At 40.6% G+C, this 16,844-nt stretch overlaps 1 protein-coding gene and 1 long non-coding RNA gene across 5 annotated transcripts in view; one reads left to right on the top strand and one right to left on the bottom strand.

The window, feature by feature from the left end:
• LOC135167242 (uncharacterized) overlaps positions 1-8,652 on the top strand; it is a 39,310-nt gene extending 30,658 nt beyond the window's left edge. The window contains exons 6-7 of the long non-coding RNA XR_010299820.1: positions 7,920-8,049; positions 8,515-8,652. This is a non-coding gene — a long non-coding RNA (uncharacterized LOC135167242). The remainder of the gene's footprint in view (positions 1-7,919; positions 8,050-8,514) is intronic.
• Positions 1-16,844, bottom strand: part of LOC135167228 (uncharacterized) — a 40,721-nt gene that overhangs the window by 17,419 nt on the left and 6,458 nt on the right. For 3 of the 4 annotated variants that reach the window (XM_064130203.1, XM_064130204.1, XM_064130205.1), the window contains 6 exons: positions 15,998-16,648; positions 13,938-14,135; positions 3,245-3,421; positions 2,394-3,027; positions 645-731; positions 98-218 (listed from right to left, as the gene is read on the bottom strand). In XM_064130203.1, coding sequence (XP_063986273.1) covers positions 98-218; positions 645-731; positions 2,394-3,027; positions 3,245-3,421; positions 13,938-14,135; positions 15,998-16,648 — 1,868 coding nt within the window. Of the gene's footprint in view, positions 1-97; positions 219-644; positions 732-2,393; positions 3,028-3,244; positions 3,422-11,499; positions 11,985-13,937; positions 14,136-15,997; positions 16,649-16,844 lie in introns of those variants that run through there. The other variant, XM_064130206.1, reaches the window with a different exon arrangement.

Genomic DNA, 16,844 nt, shown 5'->3' with positions numbered 1-16,844 from the left:
TGAAAAAAAAACGAATGAGCAGATGAGAGGAACAATTTATCTGCAGTCCCTTTGGTTTTATGACCCAACATTCAGCCCTGTTTTGCTTCCAATTTACCTGTGTAGTCTCGCGAGGTACAAAAGGTATGATGCAATTTCCCTCGGGCAAATTTTTTCCCTCCCCGTTGTCTCATTCTCAAACTCCAGCACGAGCCTGCCACTCGCGTCGTCCGCATATCCTGTGTATGGAAAAATTCAATTTAATTCTCACTCACTCACTCAAACAATTTTTCTTTTTTTTTTTTACAAATTCATTCGTCGAGTTAGTGAGAGGGGTATTATCGATCAGGCACGACACATATTCGTGCCTACTATATAAACTCTCGAAGTAGTATATAAGAGCGTTCGGATATCCTGGGATCCGGGTCACATCCTGAATTCGACTTTATTGACACGCTGACGGTGGGTTACTCTTCTCCGTTGGTTAGGGGGGATTCTCGTGTATATGTATACGAGAAGACACGAGCGAGATCACGATTGCGGTAAGTAGGTAAGGCCGATGGCCAGAAAGCCATTCCAGTCGATTTGGTTAACTTATTTCAGACGGTTTTGTCAATCAAAGAGTTGCAAGAGGGGCCATATTGAAATATTCATCCCACACTTGCCTGGTAATCGCAGTCCACAATGAAGAACACGTTCTGGTAAATCGTGAATCGACCTTGGGGATGGCACTTCCTCGAGTCTCTTTGCCCCTGAAAACCAAAATTAACTACGTTAATTCAGGAATGACATGTTGTTGAACAATTACTTGTGAATGTCAAGTAAAATCCCTTGAAATTTGAACAATGACGAATTTCAGAGAAAAATTGACCTGGAATTGAGTAAAAAAATACACGTTTGAGAAATTCAGATGCAGTTGAGACTTAACAGGATGCCAGTAATATTAGAAAAATTAAATCCAATCCAAATTTCCCAGGAAATTCTTATCAGAACTTCCTCAACATATAGTCAATTTAAGTACTGATGGCTTTGAAATTTTTAAACGTCAAATGCACAGGAAATTTGAATATATATTATCAGGGACTAATAATCTTCGAGTTTTGTAAATGGAGGCGACACTGCTAGAAAAATCGAATCCAATTTAACGAGATAAAATCTCAATATTTCAAATTCCCCTGGAAATTCAATAGAAATCAATTTTTTTCTTTCGAAAAAAAGATAAGAATTTCCCAATGAACATGAATTGTCAATCAAAACCCGAATATCGAGAACCAAATCACACGAAAGTTCCTCATAAATCAAAATTACTAAATATCCATACCACAATTAAATTCTATACTCCTCAATAATTGCATTTTCAATGCTAAAATTCCAATTGCCACAAGCTGTCCAGAAATTTGGGGAAAAAAAATCTTCAACACAACACCAGAATAAAATTGGTTATTTTCATTCACCGTAACTCATCTAATCTGAATAATGATCGATGGAAATTATTCGACTGAAATAGGCCCATAACTCGTGTACAGCGGAAGTGATTAAACTCTCAAATGGAAACTGGAAACTGACAAGTGGAAACCCAGCTGTCTAGCATACCTCGCGCGGTAAAACCTATCTCTGGCGGCTAAACAGATAGGTAGGATGATCGAAGCTGCGGTGAAGTTTGGTGGGAGGAGAGTGAGAGGGGTGAGTAGAGAGGATAGAGGGGGGGGGGTCTTTATAAGTTAAAAAAAATAAACAGGAGAGAAAAAGAGACAGAATGGGAAGGACCACCCGTCGAATAGCAATAGCCAATGCCGGCAGGCACTACTGCACGCGGTGTGCCACTCTGTCCTCTCTTACCTTTCCTACATCTTCTCTTCAGCCTCTACTCATGAAATGCGATGCTCGTAATTGTCGGGGCGTTCCCAGCCGACAATTCCAACGAGTATATACAACGGAGGCTCGTTCATTTCAAGTTTAAGGCACACGCGACCTTTTTCCATTATTTCCTTATTTCCTATAGTTATTATTTTCTTTTTCCAACAAATTATTTTGTTTCCTCACCAATTTCAAATGAAATTGAATCTAATGTGAGAATCGATTGCCCGAGTGAGTCAGCTGTAATATCTCAACTGTAACTTTTTTTTCTTCCAATTCCCGTTTTAATAATTCCATTGTTCTTTCACAATTCAATAAAGCTATCCAATAAAAGTAAATGAAATGACGCAATAAATCATCGGTTAATGCTAACGGTATCGAGTCGAGCTGCTTGAAAAGTATTATTATTATTATTTTTTCCTCTTCTATTCTAATGGCACTGCTAGAAACAACTGCAATTGAATTAAAGGTGTGGAAAGGTTACATGAACGACCGGACGTTGGAAATACGCAAATGACTTCCGGTTAATTGTTGAATAGTTGGATTTTAAAACTCACCAAAGCCCATTCTGACCTCTTCCTCGTCGTCACTGTCAATGTGCTTTATACCAGCGACCTCAAATGTTTTTGATTTTTCCATGACATTACCACAGCCACAATGATCATCACTGTGGCCAGTTGTATCCTCGATACCGCTGCATTTACATCCAAGTAATGGATCATCAGTGTCAATATTTCTACATGCTGGACATGGAAAAATAATATCATCAAGGCTGACACGCTCTATTTTACGTTCAACAGTGACAAGAAGAGTGCCAATGAGATTGGCAAGCTCTTCTGGACAATCATCATGAGATGAATCGAGAGACCTGGTGCCATTGATAACAGACTCGAGGCAATTTGGCCTTTTCAGATCCTCTATCTTCATTCTTGCCTCCTCCTTGCGTCTACCAGTCTGCCGTTGATCCAGTCTCATGGTCGGTAGCTTTGGACAAGTCAACTTGTACTCCTCATCGGTCACTACCTCTTGGGTAATTGTGAGGGGGGAAAATACATGCGGAGGCTCGAGCGTCGAACCCAGTGTATCTTCGAGAATTTTACTTGCACCATCAACCTTCTCCTTGTTTATGAACTCGTCCTCCCAGTCGAGTATTCCTCTGGTACGCATCGACGTTCTCCAGACAAGAGCAATCTTCAATCATAAAGTGTGGTAAAATAAACATTTTATTACAATTGAATAAATGAAGCACTTAGTATCACATTCTGACTGGTAATAAATGTCCGTTATGGATAAATAAACATGTGGAGATGATACGAGGAATGTGAGGGGCTCTCTCGATAAATCGAGGGGAATGAGATACCCAATGAATTCATGGAAATTAATATTGAAAGCCTACACCCATGCCAACCTCAACAATATCGTTGATATACTCTTGGGCCTTCGTGGAATCTGACGGTACAGTATTTCTCACACAGAGATAACACTCGCCGTGTCTCAAGGATGATGATTCCAGTTCACCAAGCTGAAGAACTAGACCTCTACCTGACAACGTCAGCGGCCAACCGTCTGGCAGTGACTCGTCGTCCTGAAATCCATACAATTTTAACACTTTAGTATTTATTTTTCTCCTTGCTTTCAGCATCTCCTCTATCATTGACGTCATCTCCCCATATCTTTCACTCTCTTTAACTTTCTTCGGAATAGAAGGTTTCCGACGGGGTAAAAATCATTATTGAAGTGATAAATCAAGATAAGTCGCAATTGACTATTGACCATCTCTCAATGAATATCTTGGAGTGAAAGAAAGATGGAAAAATGTTTGTAATAGCATTTTTTTGGAGCCAATGGAGGGCTAACAAATGTTATCATACGAATTCCACTATCTCCCACAGACCGGGAGGAAAGATTAAAAAAACGACTGAGAGATAAGTCGACTCATTTCAGTTAACCACTTTGCTATTCAAATGCCCTCGTGCATCTTCGAACTATGAGTCATTGTGTAGTTACATTTCGTTGCTGGTGTGTCACTATTAATCCAGAAAATAATTTCCCAGATTTTTTGGGAAGTGACAAAGTTAACAATTTATTTTAATCAATTTATTTTAATCTATAGAATTATCGCAGATTTTTTAGGAAAACTGTGAGACCGAAGTGAAGAAATTTTAGGTAAAAATTAGACCTCAAGGGGGTGAAACGAGGGACAAAGTTTAGTGTTATCACAAAAATGAGTCTCCCAAGTCTAATTTATCCAACAAAACTTGACTTAAAAAAATAGTTGATTATTATTTCGTCCCACGTTTCGCCCTAAAGCTGTCTAATTTTTATCCTAAATTCCTTTCCGAGTGAAATGCAAAAAGCGATCAGATGCCTTTTCTCGCATAGACTCCCATAAATACCCTCTTATTTTATTTTTCTCCCGACTTAATTTATTTTTTAAACTAGGGGTTGAGTCATGCCTGAAGATTTTTCGGGGAAGCGGGACTAACTCGATTCCATGGGAGATTACTGCGCTAGGCATGGAATATAAGGTGGAAAGGGTATGTATGGTGGCGTGCGAGAGTGCTTGTCCCGTGTGGAGGTTCAGGCACCGTAGGCACTCTACACGCTTCTTCCGGGTTCGATCGCGGGCCCAAGAGGGGGGGGGGGGACCCACGGTTCCCCCCTTACCTATCCCATTCTCAGTAAAACTACACTCTTGGCCTCCCGTATGGGCTCCTCTCGCGCTTGACTATCACACAATGGCGTAGGGTTTTGCTTCAGGATTTACTGTCGAGTATATTTTTCAACAGCACTATTTCCCTTTAAATTTTTTCAATTCTCCACTGATGGACAGATTTTCGTAATAATTCAAGTCATTTATATTCCTTTCTCCCCGTCGCACGTGGAGAAAAAAAATTTTCATTCTCATTTAAAACTCTCTATCCATCTCGCTGTTGAATGGAAATGCAGTTGAGATAACTGCATAGAATTTTAAATGAACATACCGTTGGTTGAAGAGAAATAATAAACTCAGGGATAAAAAAAAATTGGAAAAATGATCTGAAATTCAAGTGTACATTTCAATTGCTATCAAGCTCAATCTGTACGTTAAAGTCACGGTCACAAGTCACTGACAACCGCAATGAACATTTACGTTAATACAACATTACGTATTTACCTTGGTATATCTAAACACACTTTGGATAAAATAAATTGATTTTAGCTGTGGGCTACTACTCTCTAAGTAATCACAGAGCGAATGTAGCCACGCGTCAACCTCCTCTCTTGAGTGTAGCTCTACCTGTCACCGGCTCATTAACTCATTCTCCCTCTTTTACTTTCTTTCAACTCGGAGGCAAATCGGCAAATTATCCCTTACACATGTACACCACATGTGGAATATGCGTGTCGCATCGCAAAACTCGCTGTAACATCGGTTTCACTTCCTCCTGTCGTCTTCCTCTTTCATCTTTCTCTCTCACCTTCATTGGTAACTATCAACCGATTTTCTCGCTATTCTGTACGTATCGAGTATCGTTGCGTGCCAACGTCGTTATTACGACGTTAAAACGACATGGGGAATTGAGATGAGCCACACGGGTTTGTATCATCGAACATTAAAAAACAACAACATACGAACCGGCTTCAAACGATCTGAGTTTACCCTGAAGGGATAATGAAGACATTTTTTACGTATGAATTCCACGAAAATTGCCCCTACGATGCGCAATTACCAACGGGGTAAGACCGTGAAAATCGTGGCCATTTGAATAATTCACAACTCTGATTGGTAAAAATCTGAGAAACAAATTGTAAAAAAGATATAAAAAATACCACGAATGCGTGGAAACAAGCGGTAGAATTAATTTTCATTCAGTGACTCGGCGGCTTAATAAATGTTTCGTATCAAATCATAACGAGTACCACGTATCATATTGATTAAATTTTAATTACAACTTGTAATGAAATAAATTGTTAAGTTACCACAGCGGATGCCGCTCAATGATGGCGCCTCCACGGAATTTATTCACCAGTTAAAATTGTTATAGGAAGTTGTGTATAACAGTGCAGACGAGAACAGTCGTATGGTTATTCCTAACACTAGCTGGCGTCGTACTTATCCCAGTGCATAGTTACTCCTCTCCACGCGTATCCCTCTCGCCTAATTAGCTTCTCGCGCTTTTGCTGCCGTATTCGTTTTCCATCGTACATGCAGTCAACCGAGAAGCTGTGGTACATTGTATCCTTCCTACGAATATGTACGTGCGAGTAATGCCCCACCAAACGACAACTCAATTATACAGAGCAGCGGCCAGGTTGAGAGGAACGGGATTTTAATGGTGACAATGGTGATCGCGAATATGGACATTAGCATTTAAGCGTGGTGCAGGTAGTCGAGATACTGGGAGATTAATAAGGTCTTGTCAATGCACAGGGGAATTTATCATTCATTTATTGAATGAATGATGGGAAAGATAACGTTGCAAGTAGAATTTCCGTCTTCAGGGTGAAGTGGAAAAAATTGAGACGTTTTAGGGAGAGTGTGGATGTGTGTGGATATGTGTGTGCAAACATGAATCGTCTGTCTATAGGTGTTTTCAGTCGGTATGAGTATGTTTTGGTTTTTGTGGCTTTTCTCCGAACTGTTGCGAAATGTTTAGAATGGTTTTAGGAAAGAGAAGCAGAGGAGAAACAGAAGGAATGAGTGAAGAAGGGGCTTTTGGCAAATGTCTGGAGGGTGAAATCTTTGGTTATTGGGAGGCAGTTGATCTGGAGATATCATAGATGTACAGAAAGATGTACATTCTGCGTGCGATGATAAATAATTAAAGTTGATAGTTAAATCGTTTTTATAGTATTGAGACAATCCGTATTCATAATCCAAGACGTTTATTGTATGAGGACAGTTTTTAGTGGTGAGATCAGGATTGAGGCAGACAGGGTGATTTCTTGATTGTTTGTTAATATTTGCGGGTGAGAGGATTTTGATGGAAAAATTAAACACACAGAGGGAAAATTTTTTGAAAAATTACGTGCCTGTTTTGTAATTTGACAATCAAAATAATATTCAGTAAAAACTACGGAATAGTTACGCACTTTTTCGGGGAACTTTCAGGAAAAAGTATGGAATGTTCGGTGAAAAAATGCAGATCTGTTCCGTAATTTTTAGTGAACACTGTTTTGGCTGGCAAATTAACGAATGTAATTTTTCAAGAATTTTTCTCTTTGTGTAGGAATTTTTTTTGAAGGGTGTGTAGAAAAGCTTTGGGAAAGTTTTCGTAAAACTTTGGGATCCTTAAGGTTTTATAGGGATTGATTGACAGCTTTGATGTTTGACATGAAAACTAGGGAAGCAGATAACTAGGGAAAGCACGATCAAAGTATTTGGATATTCTTCATTGAAGTAAAGAACAGAATTTTTTTTACTCAGTCGTGGGAAGAATTGATTAAATTAATTGTAATTAGAAAACTGTGAGTAAATCCGTTGGCGCGAGGAATCCAGTGGATTGGGAGAGCACATAAATTCATTACCACAATTGAAACTGACGACTTGAATAAATTGTACGGAAAGTTCTGCTGTCTATACAACAATTGCTGAGTTCCACGTAATTCCCCAGTCTGTCAATTAAAACCGGGACACTGGGATCCCGAATCCTCAGCTTCCTCCTGCCATTTTTCCCACTTCTTGAACTTATCTCAAGTCTTCAAAAAAATTGGAAATAATTCCTCCGGAAAATTACTAATCTAATTTAAAAAATCAGAGGAAACCGATTCCAGTTCAATGACACCATAAGAACGAGTAGAAATCTGGGAAATTGAAGTGAATATTGTCTTCGTACATTCAAAGAGGAGTACGTAGTTTTAAGTATCGCATTACTCATTGAAAATTCAGCGTAATTCGATACTAAATATTCATGTATCACTGACACGTCGCGTAATCTCAGAAATCGTCGTTTTCCTGCTACTAAAAAATTTGGAATTCCGCTGAATTTCCCAAGAAATTTTACATTTTACGATTTTTTCCGTCCTCCATTTAATGTAATGTCGCTCTCCCAACCATTACAACTTTACTGTCCATGAAATTTCCACTTTTTTCTCCACAGTCCGGACCCAAGTGATCTCAGGAGAAAATGGTGAGACACCGTTGCAGCAGGTTGAAGGGTCCAATGTTCAAACGAATGCAATTCAATAATATTCTTCTTTCATCAGAGGAAAAAGTTGCATTCCATTCAAGTGAGTAATCATTGTGAAAAAAACTTGTACACGGATTTCAAGCTCCTAGTGTTTTATGGGGTCTTAACTATTCTCGGAATTTTAATAAATTTCATGGAATCTTCAAAGATTTCGAGGAGCCTCCGGGGGTTTTATTGTACTTCAATAATTTTCAGAGAACCCTGGAGGTGCCCCAGACGTCCAAAAGGTATCAGAGACCCTCCAAAGGGTCACAACGTTATCTTAATAACAGACAGGCGTATCTGCATAGAGAACTCATTGCACTTACGCTTGTCTCGAGGTGTCCATATACTTTCAATCGTTTGAAGTAGAATTTCAAGGTTTTAGAGAGTTAACCCCACAAGACCGGAGTCGATACCATATATGACCACCGCGAGAGTACATGTCTCTTTCCAAAGTTCACTATTTCCGAAATTATTACTAAATTATTAATGTTTAAAATTTTTAAACGACGATCACTCTCAGGCGGCCCAACCAGAGACTCCGTTTCTTCCAGTTCTACAGAAGACCGACCGACCCCCGGGTGCTACAATAATTTTTCTACCGCCGTGGGGTTACGACCCCTTTACAAAGGAGGGAAGTGCAAATAAATAATAATAATGAGGGGAAAGTGGATAGGGGAACGGCGAATTCCGGAAGCGCGACAAGAAATACTAGAAGACGTACTAAGGAATGTTTGAGAGAAGGACAGAGGGGAGGTGGAGGGTTAAACAAATGTATGTAGAGTAAACACGTGATAATAGATATGATAAATGTAACTGGGTAAACTGTAAAAATGTAGAGGAGAAACAGGGATGGACAGGATTCGATGTAAAACAAAGAAACATTTCTAACATCAAATAAATAAAATGAATTGAACATTGAATTGATTTCAACCCCTTTACTAAAACCCCTTCAACTCAGGATTTCGATAAAAAAAATATAAAACTAGATCTCATAATTTTCAAATCTGGAAATCTAATCTCCCGAACCGAAAGACCTCTACACCCCGATAAAATAGTTTAGTCGCCCCAAACGACGCTTCCTACCTATTACCACAATTCGTTCCCTACTAACGAATCGTGGTAACAGTTAACAAGCCTCGTTTAATGCAACTGAATTCCACCTTCTCTATCACTGCATGCCTCACTATTTCCCAGTCTTTCCCCCTCCGGAATCACCAATTATCTCGATAATTCGATAACACGTGAAATAAAAAATTGACATGTCACACATTATCACTTAACAACTCCAATAATCACGAGCCCTCTCAATGAATCCATTGTCCAAGTATTTCAACAACTCAAATCATTAGTTTTATCCAATTGACCGGATGAACTAATTGATTCGATAGTCCGTGATATTCCTTTCTCCCAAGTACCACCATGGTTCCTCGAATCTCCCCCTATCTTTATGCAACTTGAGTATGTGCTTTTAGGCACTGGTGAACTTAATATATACTATCGCTTTCCGGCTCGTCGCGCGTCACGGAGCACCCACCAAACCCCTCATGAGCCACCTACGTTGTAAGGCCCCCCATATAATGCCCAAGACCCATATAAAGAACGGAGAGAAAAAAAAATTCCCTCCCAAGTTGAAAAAAAAAAAATAATAATAATAAACGTTAACTCAATAATTAGGTGCATTGCAAAACACCGATAACAACACCCATCGCTCCCCCCCCCCCCTCCCCCCGCCCGACGCAGGAGGAAAGAGTCATAAATTTTGATCCGCTTGACGTAACCGAAAATTATCAATCGACTTGATTAGTCTGGTAAAGAATTTCTTGGTAAACTCCAGCCATTGACCCCATAATCGTAATCAGAATTCTATTCATTCATTTACGTGTTTTCCTCCCCCATTTATTTTCAATCACTGACCCGACAAAATGACCCGTCCCACGAGTGAGACAAAGAAAATTCAAACGCAATAATCTATCATGAAATACATTGACTTTCATTTTGCCCTAAATGCACTGCCGATTGAAGAATTAGCATAGATATTTTAAAATGAAAAATGAGAAGTGGAATGGAATGAATACGCCCACGCGCAGGCGTCATGCCGCCACGATTACGAGAATTCGCGCCATTGACTCCCTATATATACCTGAGTATTTCGACTTACCTCGAATGAAAGAAATGAAAGGGGGAATAAAATGAATATAAAAAAACGGCCCATTCGAGAGAAGGAGTGATAGAATGAAAGAAGGTGAACGAAGCGAAAATAAAAAAAAAAAAAAAAGGATAAAAATTGTCTGAAAGAACGGGGGATAAGGAGGCATGCCAACGAGCGTGTGGGCAGCGCTCCGGAATGTACCGGACACGCGAGATATATTCACTCTCAGGGGGCCCAACCAGATATATATACTTCATACACATATGCACATATGCACGTGTTATACATATTAACCCGCATAATAATTCCACGGCATCCTGTCATTATCGCCGACTGAGATAAGAACGGATATTCTACACTTCGTTACCATCCGTTACTTTTTCATACTCTGTCATCTCAATCCTCCCTCAATTTTCCATAACAAATTCTTCACTTCATTGAGTATGCATGGGCATTTTTTTTTTCTTACTACGTTTTGTTCGGTTTATCTCTGCCCATTTTTTTATTCTGGTAAATTTGCTGAGAATGCACTTACGGAAAGAGGAGAGGGGTAAAAAAGAAATTTTTTTTTTTCAAGTCCATATATTTTTGCGCCAAAAATGGTGCCGCTTTGATTCGAACCCCTCTTTTCCATACTGTCGTAAAACACGATGCGCCTCTTTTCATGCCTACCTCACAAAACTTGCCAAGCGCATCATCATCATCATCATCGACGAAGACGAATGTGAAATAAGCTCGTAAATGTATAAGACCTCTTTTGAATGTATAAAGTACTTCTCGCACGAGCCTCAACTCTTCAGATACTTGAGTATCCCCCCGGTGAGATCACATAATTCCATGTACAACGTTGTGTAGTCGGCTCGTTCTGAGTCTGTAATTACGATGGTGTAAAATACGCCCAAAAATTTCGTCCACCAGAAGCAATACAAATTCATCAATAATCCCAGCAACTCTCTCACTCCCAAATCTCAACGATTTTCCCTTTCAATTTTACCTCATTCAATATCAATTGTTACGAAATAACTGTAGGGACACTATTAACGATGCGCACGAATAAATTTAAAGGACTTTACCGGGTGGTGATTTTCGCACGCTGTGGAACGCGACTGTGGGTGGTCTTTCACTCTATCTGTCCTGGGCACCAACCGGCTGGTTCACAGGATAAAACCTTTTACTGCCACTATACAACAACAGTGAAGTCTTCCAACGGTGTTAAGTCACTTCAACGAGGCATCATTGCACTCGGTAAAAATCAACAACAATAAATAAAACGATGAAGTGAATGAGAGAAATAAAAAATTTTCTTGAACGCACACGTGAGGCATAAAAATCATTGACGATCGAAGGTCAACTCACCGAGCAGGTCCCACGAGTGTGGGTAACACCGACCATTCACGACAACGAGACGCCAGGCGAGCCAACAAGAGGCGGTGTAACTGACCTACGACGACGATTCGTTCACCCCAAACGAATATAAAACTTGTCTCTTTATACATGCGTGTATGCTATTCGTGTTAGTCCCTGTCTCCCCTGTTTTTACATTAACCATCAACCACGCGATCAAATCGATCCACAAATATCACCAGAAGTCACTGAACAAAACTCTCAACAATTTTTTTTTATTTCACTCATTGTCAAGACATACCGCACACGAGGAATGAAACACACTCAACGCACAATGTGACAGTCCCACACCACAGGAGTAACAATATAATAATAATGAAATTCCGTGAATGACAAGAGGGGTTGAAACTGCTGGTGATCTCGGTGGCGAGAGACTGCAGTCGTAGGTGATCACGTCGCGAGCCACGGAACGGCAATAGCCCCGTGACGGTGGCTTTTAGCGCACGCTCGACCGTGCCAAACCCGTTCGTGGTACCTCCCCACTACCGCCCTTTTTTCATCCCCTCTTCTACCATATCTCGATGCAACACTACCAGTTGAGCTCGTAGTTGAAGGACTGGTTCTTATTTCTGTTGGTTTCGGGCCCCTCTTTCCATCCACACACCGTAGCCTCACCACCATGCAACTTCACTAGGGGGCGGGGAGGAGGGGCGGAGGGGAGGTGGGGACCCCTCTCTTTCTCCACCAATGTTCATCACAAACACACTATCCAAGTTCGTCGCCAAGTACAAACACTTTAATTCAAACAAATATGTGTGTGGCTGTGTGCACGTACAGTATTTGAAGCGCTCTGTGCGCACAACATATGTAACAAAACAAAAGGTTGAAAAGAACGTCTGTCGCGCCTTCTTCCGCCAAGCGCAGAACCGGTAAATCCTTGGTGAACCCAGGGGGCGCTTATAAATTCAGAAGGACGTAAGGGGTTGTGTGTGTGTGGGGGGGGGTGGAGAAGGGGGAAAGGGAGGGGGAGGGAGGAAGAGGTGGAAAACATTATTCCAAAGGGACAGACACAACTATTGAAACATTGGCCGATGAGGCTCATACCACAAGTAAACGCGTGGGACGTTACACCCAATTGTGGGTATGTGTGTACAAGGATGGTATATGTACTCTTGGCGCACTGGGTAGTCAGCTGATGATGATAATTCCGGTGTATCGCTCGACTGGAAAATGCGATCGAGGACGTTGGCGGTTAGCCTATTTAATCATTCCGCACCCTAGTACTGAGTTTGTCCTTGTACAGATGCCCTCAAAATATATTATGTAATTGATTAAGGATATTCAAGTACTCGAGTGATTTTTTCTTCGGTTGAATGTTTTTTGGGTTTTGGAGGTGTGCAGATGAGTTTACATTTGATGTTGATTTAGCCCTAAATATTTGAAAATGATTTTAGTGTTTGGACAGATCGAGATCGAAGCGTTAGAACATATTTTAAATGTCTGGCAAAATGGAAAAAGTATTTGACAATTGTTATTTATGAAGCATTTATGAAGAATTAAGTTTCCACGGTTGCAATCAGCTACTCTCGATTATAATTATATGTTATTCACATTCAGTTTTATCAAAAAACGATTTGATTCCAACGACTTGTTTATAAACGATCTATTGAAATGTAATTGGAAAAACGCGAAATATTCTTCATTTTAAAAAATTTTTTTTCACACTTTTTTATTAACATATTTCATGATTGAAAGGGATTGAATGTATTACCATGTGATCAGCAATAACTGTGAACGAAATGTGTGTAACAGTAATGCGAGAAAATAAATATATAATTCACTCACACTCTTTCTCTCTCTCTCTTACTCTACGTTTTTTGTCTTTCACTCTTTTTTCGGGGAATGCCTATCTTTTTGTTTTGGATGGAAAAGTTGTGGGGTGGATTAAAAAACTTTTAACGCCGTGCCATCGTCGACGCCCCAGGTAAAACTCCCTAGCACTCGTTATCTTTACACTCGTTTCCTCCGTTTGGGCATTCCAATGCTAAATCACCCGCGTGCAATTAAAAGTCTGTACGAGGGTGAAATTGAAACAAAAAAAAAAAGGGGGAAAAACATACATCCTATTCTTATCTTTATACACGTCTGCCATGAAAACTTTTTTTTCACCTCCAATTTTCATTTCATTCGCCCCCTCATCATCGCCAGGGTGGGCCATTGAAACACATCATCGCTCGTTCCGACGATTCGATAATCGGATCAATTGAAAAAACTTTCACCCAATCTACGTGTGTCCCAACACCCCGGACTCACCATATACGAAATAATAAATGAAAGAAAGTGATCCCCCGAGTGAAGAACAGTTATTACGGGAATTTTTTTTCTGTATTTTTTTTTTGTGTAATTCGTTTCGTTGAACAGATGGTGGATGAAAGTAAAAAGGGACTCACTGTTTCGGTGACGGTGCTCTTGACTCTCCCGAGGAGGACGGAGGCAGGTGAGAGATAAGACTCGACAAAGCTCTCGAGGTTGCCATGATAAGCGCAGACAAGGATGTCCCTTGCTTGTCTCGTGAGTTGATCCAAGACTTTTTCACCGTATATTGGGCCCAAGAGGTTTCTCACTAGAGATGCGACATCTCCGCGGTTCTGCGAACATTGGAGAACGACATAAATAATAAATGTTTGATAAAAAAGGCTATTGAGGATGTCAAACAAAAAACTTTTGTAACATCAAGGAAATAAAGAATTGAATTGAAATGATAAATGTTTGAGTGAGATAATTCCATTAGCATCATCTCATTATGACCACTTCCAATCAAGAGATGCTGGCCGACGTGCATTACTAATTAAAGGAAAATAACCGGGGTAGAATTTGGCAACTGGTCAAGGTATGCGGCCAAAAATATTTTCGTAAAATTATCCTCTACTAATAATAATCGGGGAGAAAATCTGTGAAGCAAATTGCAGTCGTGTTGTAAGGGGCGACTATAGGCAGTTTAAAGCACAGGTTATTGGACTGAGATTTTTCATAAATTGAAAATCACATCATACAACTCTAGAGCAAATATAACTGGCCCAAAAAAATATTCATCATTTGTTAGTCAAGCCGGTACAGAGATCGTTTCTTTCAAAGTGTTTGAATCGCTATAACAAATTAGTTCTTTCCAAATTCAACAAAAATTTCTTAATCGCCCTTCTTAATTAAGTCTCTAAGGGTTTAAGGTCAATTAAACCCTTTAACTGGTTATTTGATGAAAAATGGATTTCGGTTCGTGCTGGGAACCCCCCACAAGTGCAAATACCTATTTCGCTCGCACCACGTGACTGCCACCCCTGGAAATTCACTAAAAATTTCCCAGACTTCCTAATGAACCGCCATAAAAATTTAATCCATTAATTTTGCCACGGCCACTCCATCAACATTTCTCGGATCATCCGGCCGTTTTATTCCAGTCACCCATAACTTCAAATTTAGAAGCAAGTGTTAAAAGGTCTGCGGGCTCCGGAAGTATCCTCAAGCGCCTGCGGGATCATTGATACTTTCGTGGGAATATATTTGCGGCTTAAAACCCGAAACAACCAAGTGGGATAATTTTTCCATGATGAAAGGGAGACGAAGCCGAGTGGAAGCAGGAGAGGGTGGGAGTAAGGTTGATGAACACAAAGAGAGAGAAAAAAAAACCGAAGAAGCGACATACTGTGCACGGCGCTTGCGTCAATATTTGAAGAGTTTACATCGTCATTGGTATGGGGAGAACAAGAGGAGTATAACTTGTACAGGATGCGGACTTGTCCCCCCCCCCCCCCCAAGGGAAATATGAGACGTGTACAGACTCCTCTGTCAACCCCGGCTATAGCTCATCCCCACAAAATGTGTTTAAATAAAACTCGATCGGCGATGAATACAATGTAACTGTTTGATTCGAGTCCCCTCTGTTTCTATAAGTTCCCTTTGCACTGCACTTGCGGTTAAAAATGATTTATTTCATTCAGAATACCACACCAGATATTTGGTCTGTGTGTGAGAGAGTATTTTGTGAGGCGCTAATTCCACGTGATTTATTCTACGCTGGGGGGGCGGAAAGGCAAAGTACATACACATTATCCCTCTTCTCTTTTGCAGCAGTAATCTTCGCCCCTTCAGCCCTTCGAAATACTCCTTTTTTTTCATTATCTCTTTTTCTCTTCCCGTGAACTCTCTTTAAACGCTTTTGGCTCGTGCGGTAAATATCAAAGGGGATTAATAATGCAAGAAAAAAAAAAGAGATGAATGAGGATGAATTTTTGAAGCGCTGAGGGCAGTGATGGGCGTCCCGTCGAGACGTCCGAGGCCTTTTTCATATTCATCGGACATTATTATTTTATCACTTTAAAAAAATGACGTGAATTATTTATGCAAATATTAATGGATGCGATGGGCATGCAGATCTCTTCCAGGAAGAGTTAATGAATGTGGACACTTGTCGATATAGGTAAGCCCCATGTGTGGGGGGGCTCGTTCAACTCACCCCTGTGAGAATTGGACACGCAACAGGCACAACCCTCTCCTCATTATCCCCTTGATGACAGTCATTGTCCTGGAGTTCCGGTCCATCAATCACCCCCCTGTCACGTGTATCAACGTCAACAGTGGTCTCATCAGTGATCCTATCCGTGGAATCGAGTAAACTCTCCGAGCCAAATCTCCTTGGCGATGTCCTAGTTACAGTCTCATCGATATCCCTGGTCAACGATGTCGTCCTAGTCGGTAAATTCTCTTTAATCTGTACAGCTGCATCCTTCGATTGATTCCCATCGTCTCTCAAGGGCGTCGAGTCATCGAGGTACCACGATGATGAAGTCGAGTGTCTCTTCTGACGATTACGATACTGTTGTTGTTTTTTACTCTGTCCACGTGATGACGATTCTTCACGTGCCGATGACAGTGCTCCCTTGCATTTTTTAAGATAATTCTTGACTTTCTTGGCACGACTTTTTCGACTCTCCTGACACCGTGAAAGGTCACTAGCATCAACAAATTCCTCGTCATCCTTGCTCTCATCGAAATTCTGACCCTCGTGATTATTATCAATCTTTCCTGCATCTGAAAACGGGACATCGGACGCCAATGTCCACGTTTCCTCCTTGTCTCCCGGTACACGACGCTCTGCGGGAATCACCTGGAAACAATAAACCGTTTTTCAATGATCAAATACTGGTGGTGGGGGTAAAATTCTATGGAAATATTTTAAAAATCGAAAATGACTTTATTGAAACGGTACAATAAAGAGAACATTATGGAGGCGTGGGAGCGTGTGTGTGGCGCGTTCTTAACCACGTTCTAACCTCGGCAACGTGTAACGATAAGACCCGCAC

The sequence above is a fragment of the Diachasmimorpha longicaudata genome, chromosome 11 (assembly GCF_034640455.1).
Source record: "Diachasmimorpha longicaudata isolate KC_UGA_2023 chromosome 11, iyDiaLong2, whole genome shotgun sequence".
In the NCBI taxonomy this organism is placed as follows: domain Eukaryota; kingdom Metazoa; phylum Arthropoda; class Insecta; order Hymenoptera; family Braconidae; genus Diachasmimorpha; species Diachasmimorpha longicaudata.
This window is presented reverse-complemented; position numbering and strand designations above follow the sequence as displayed.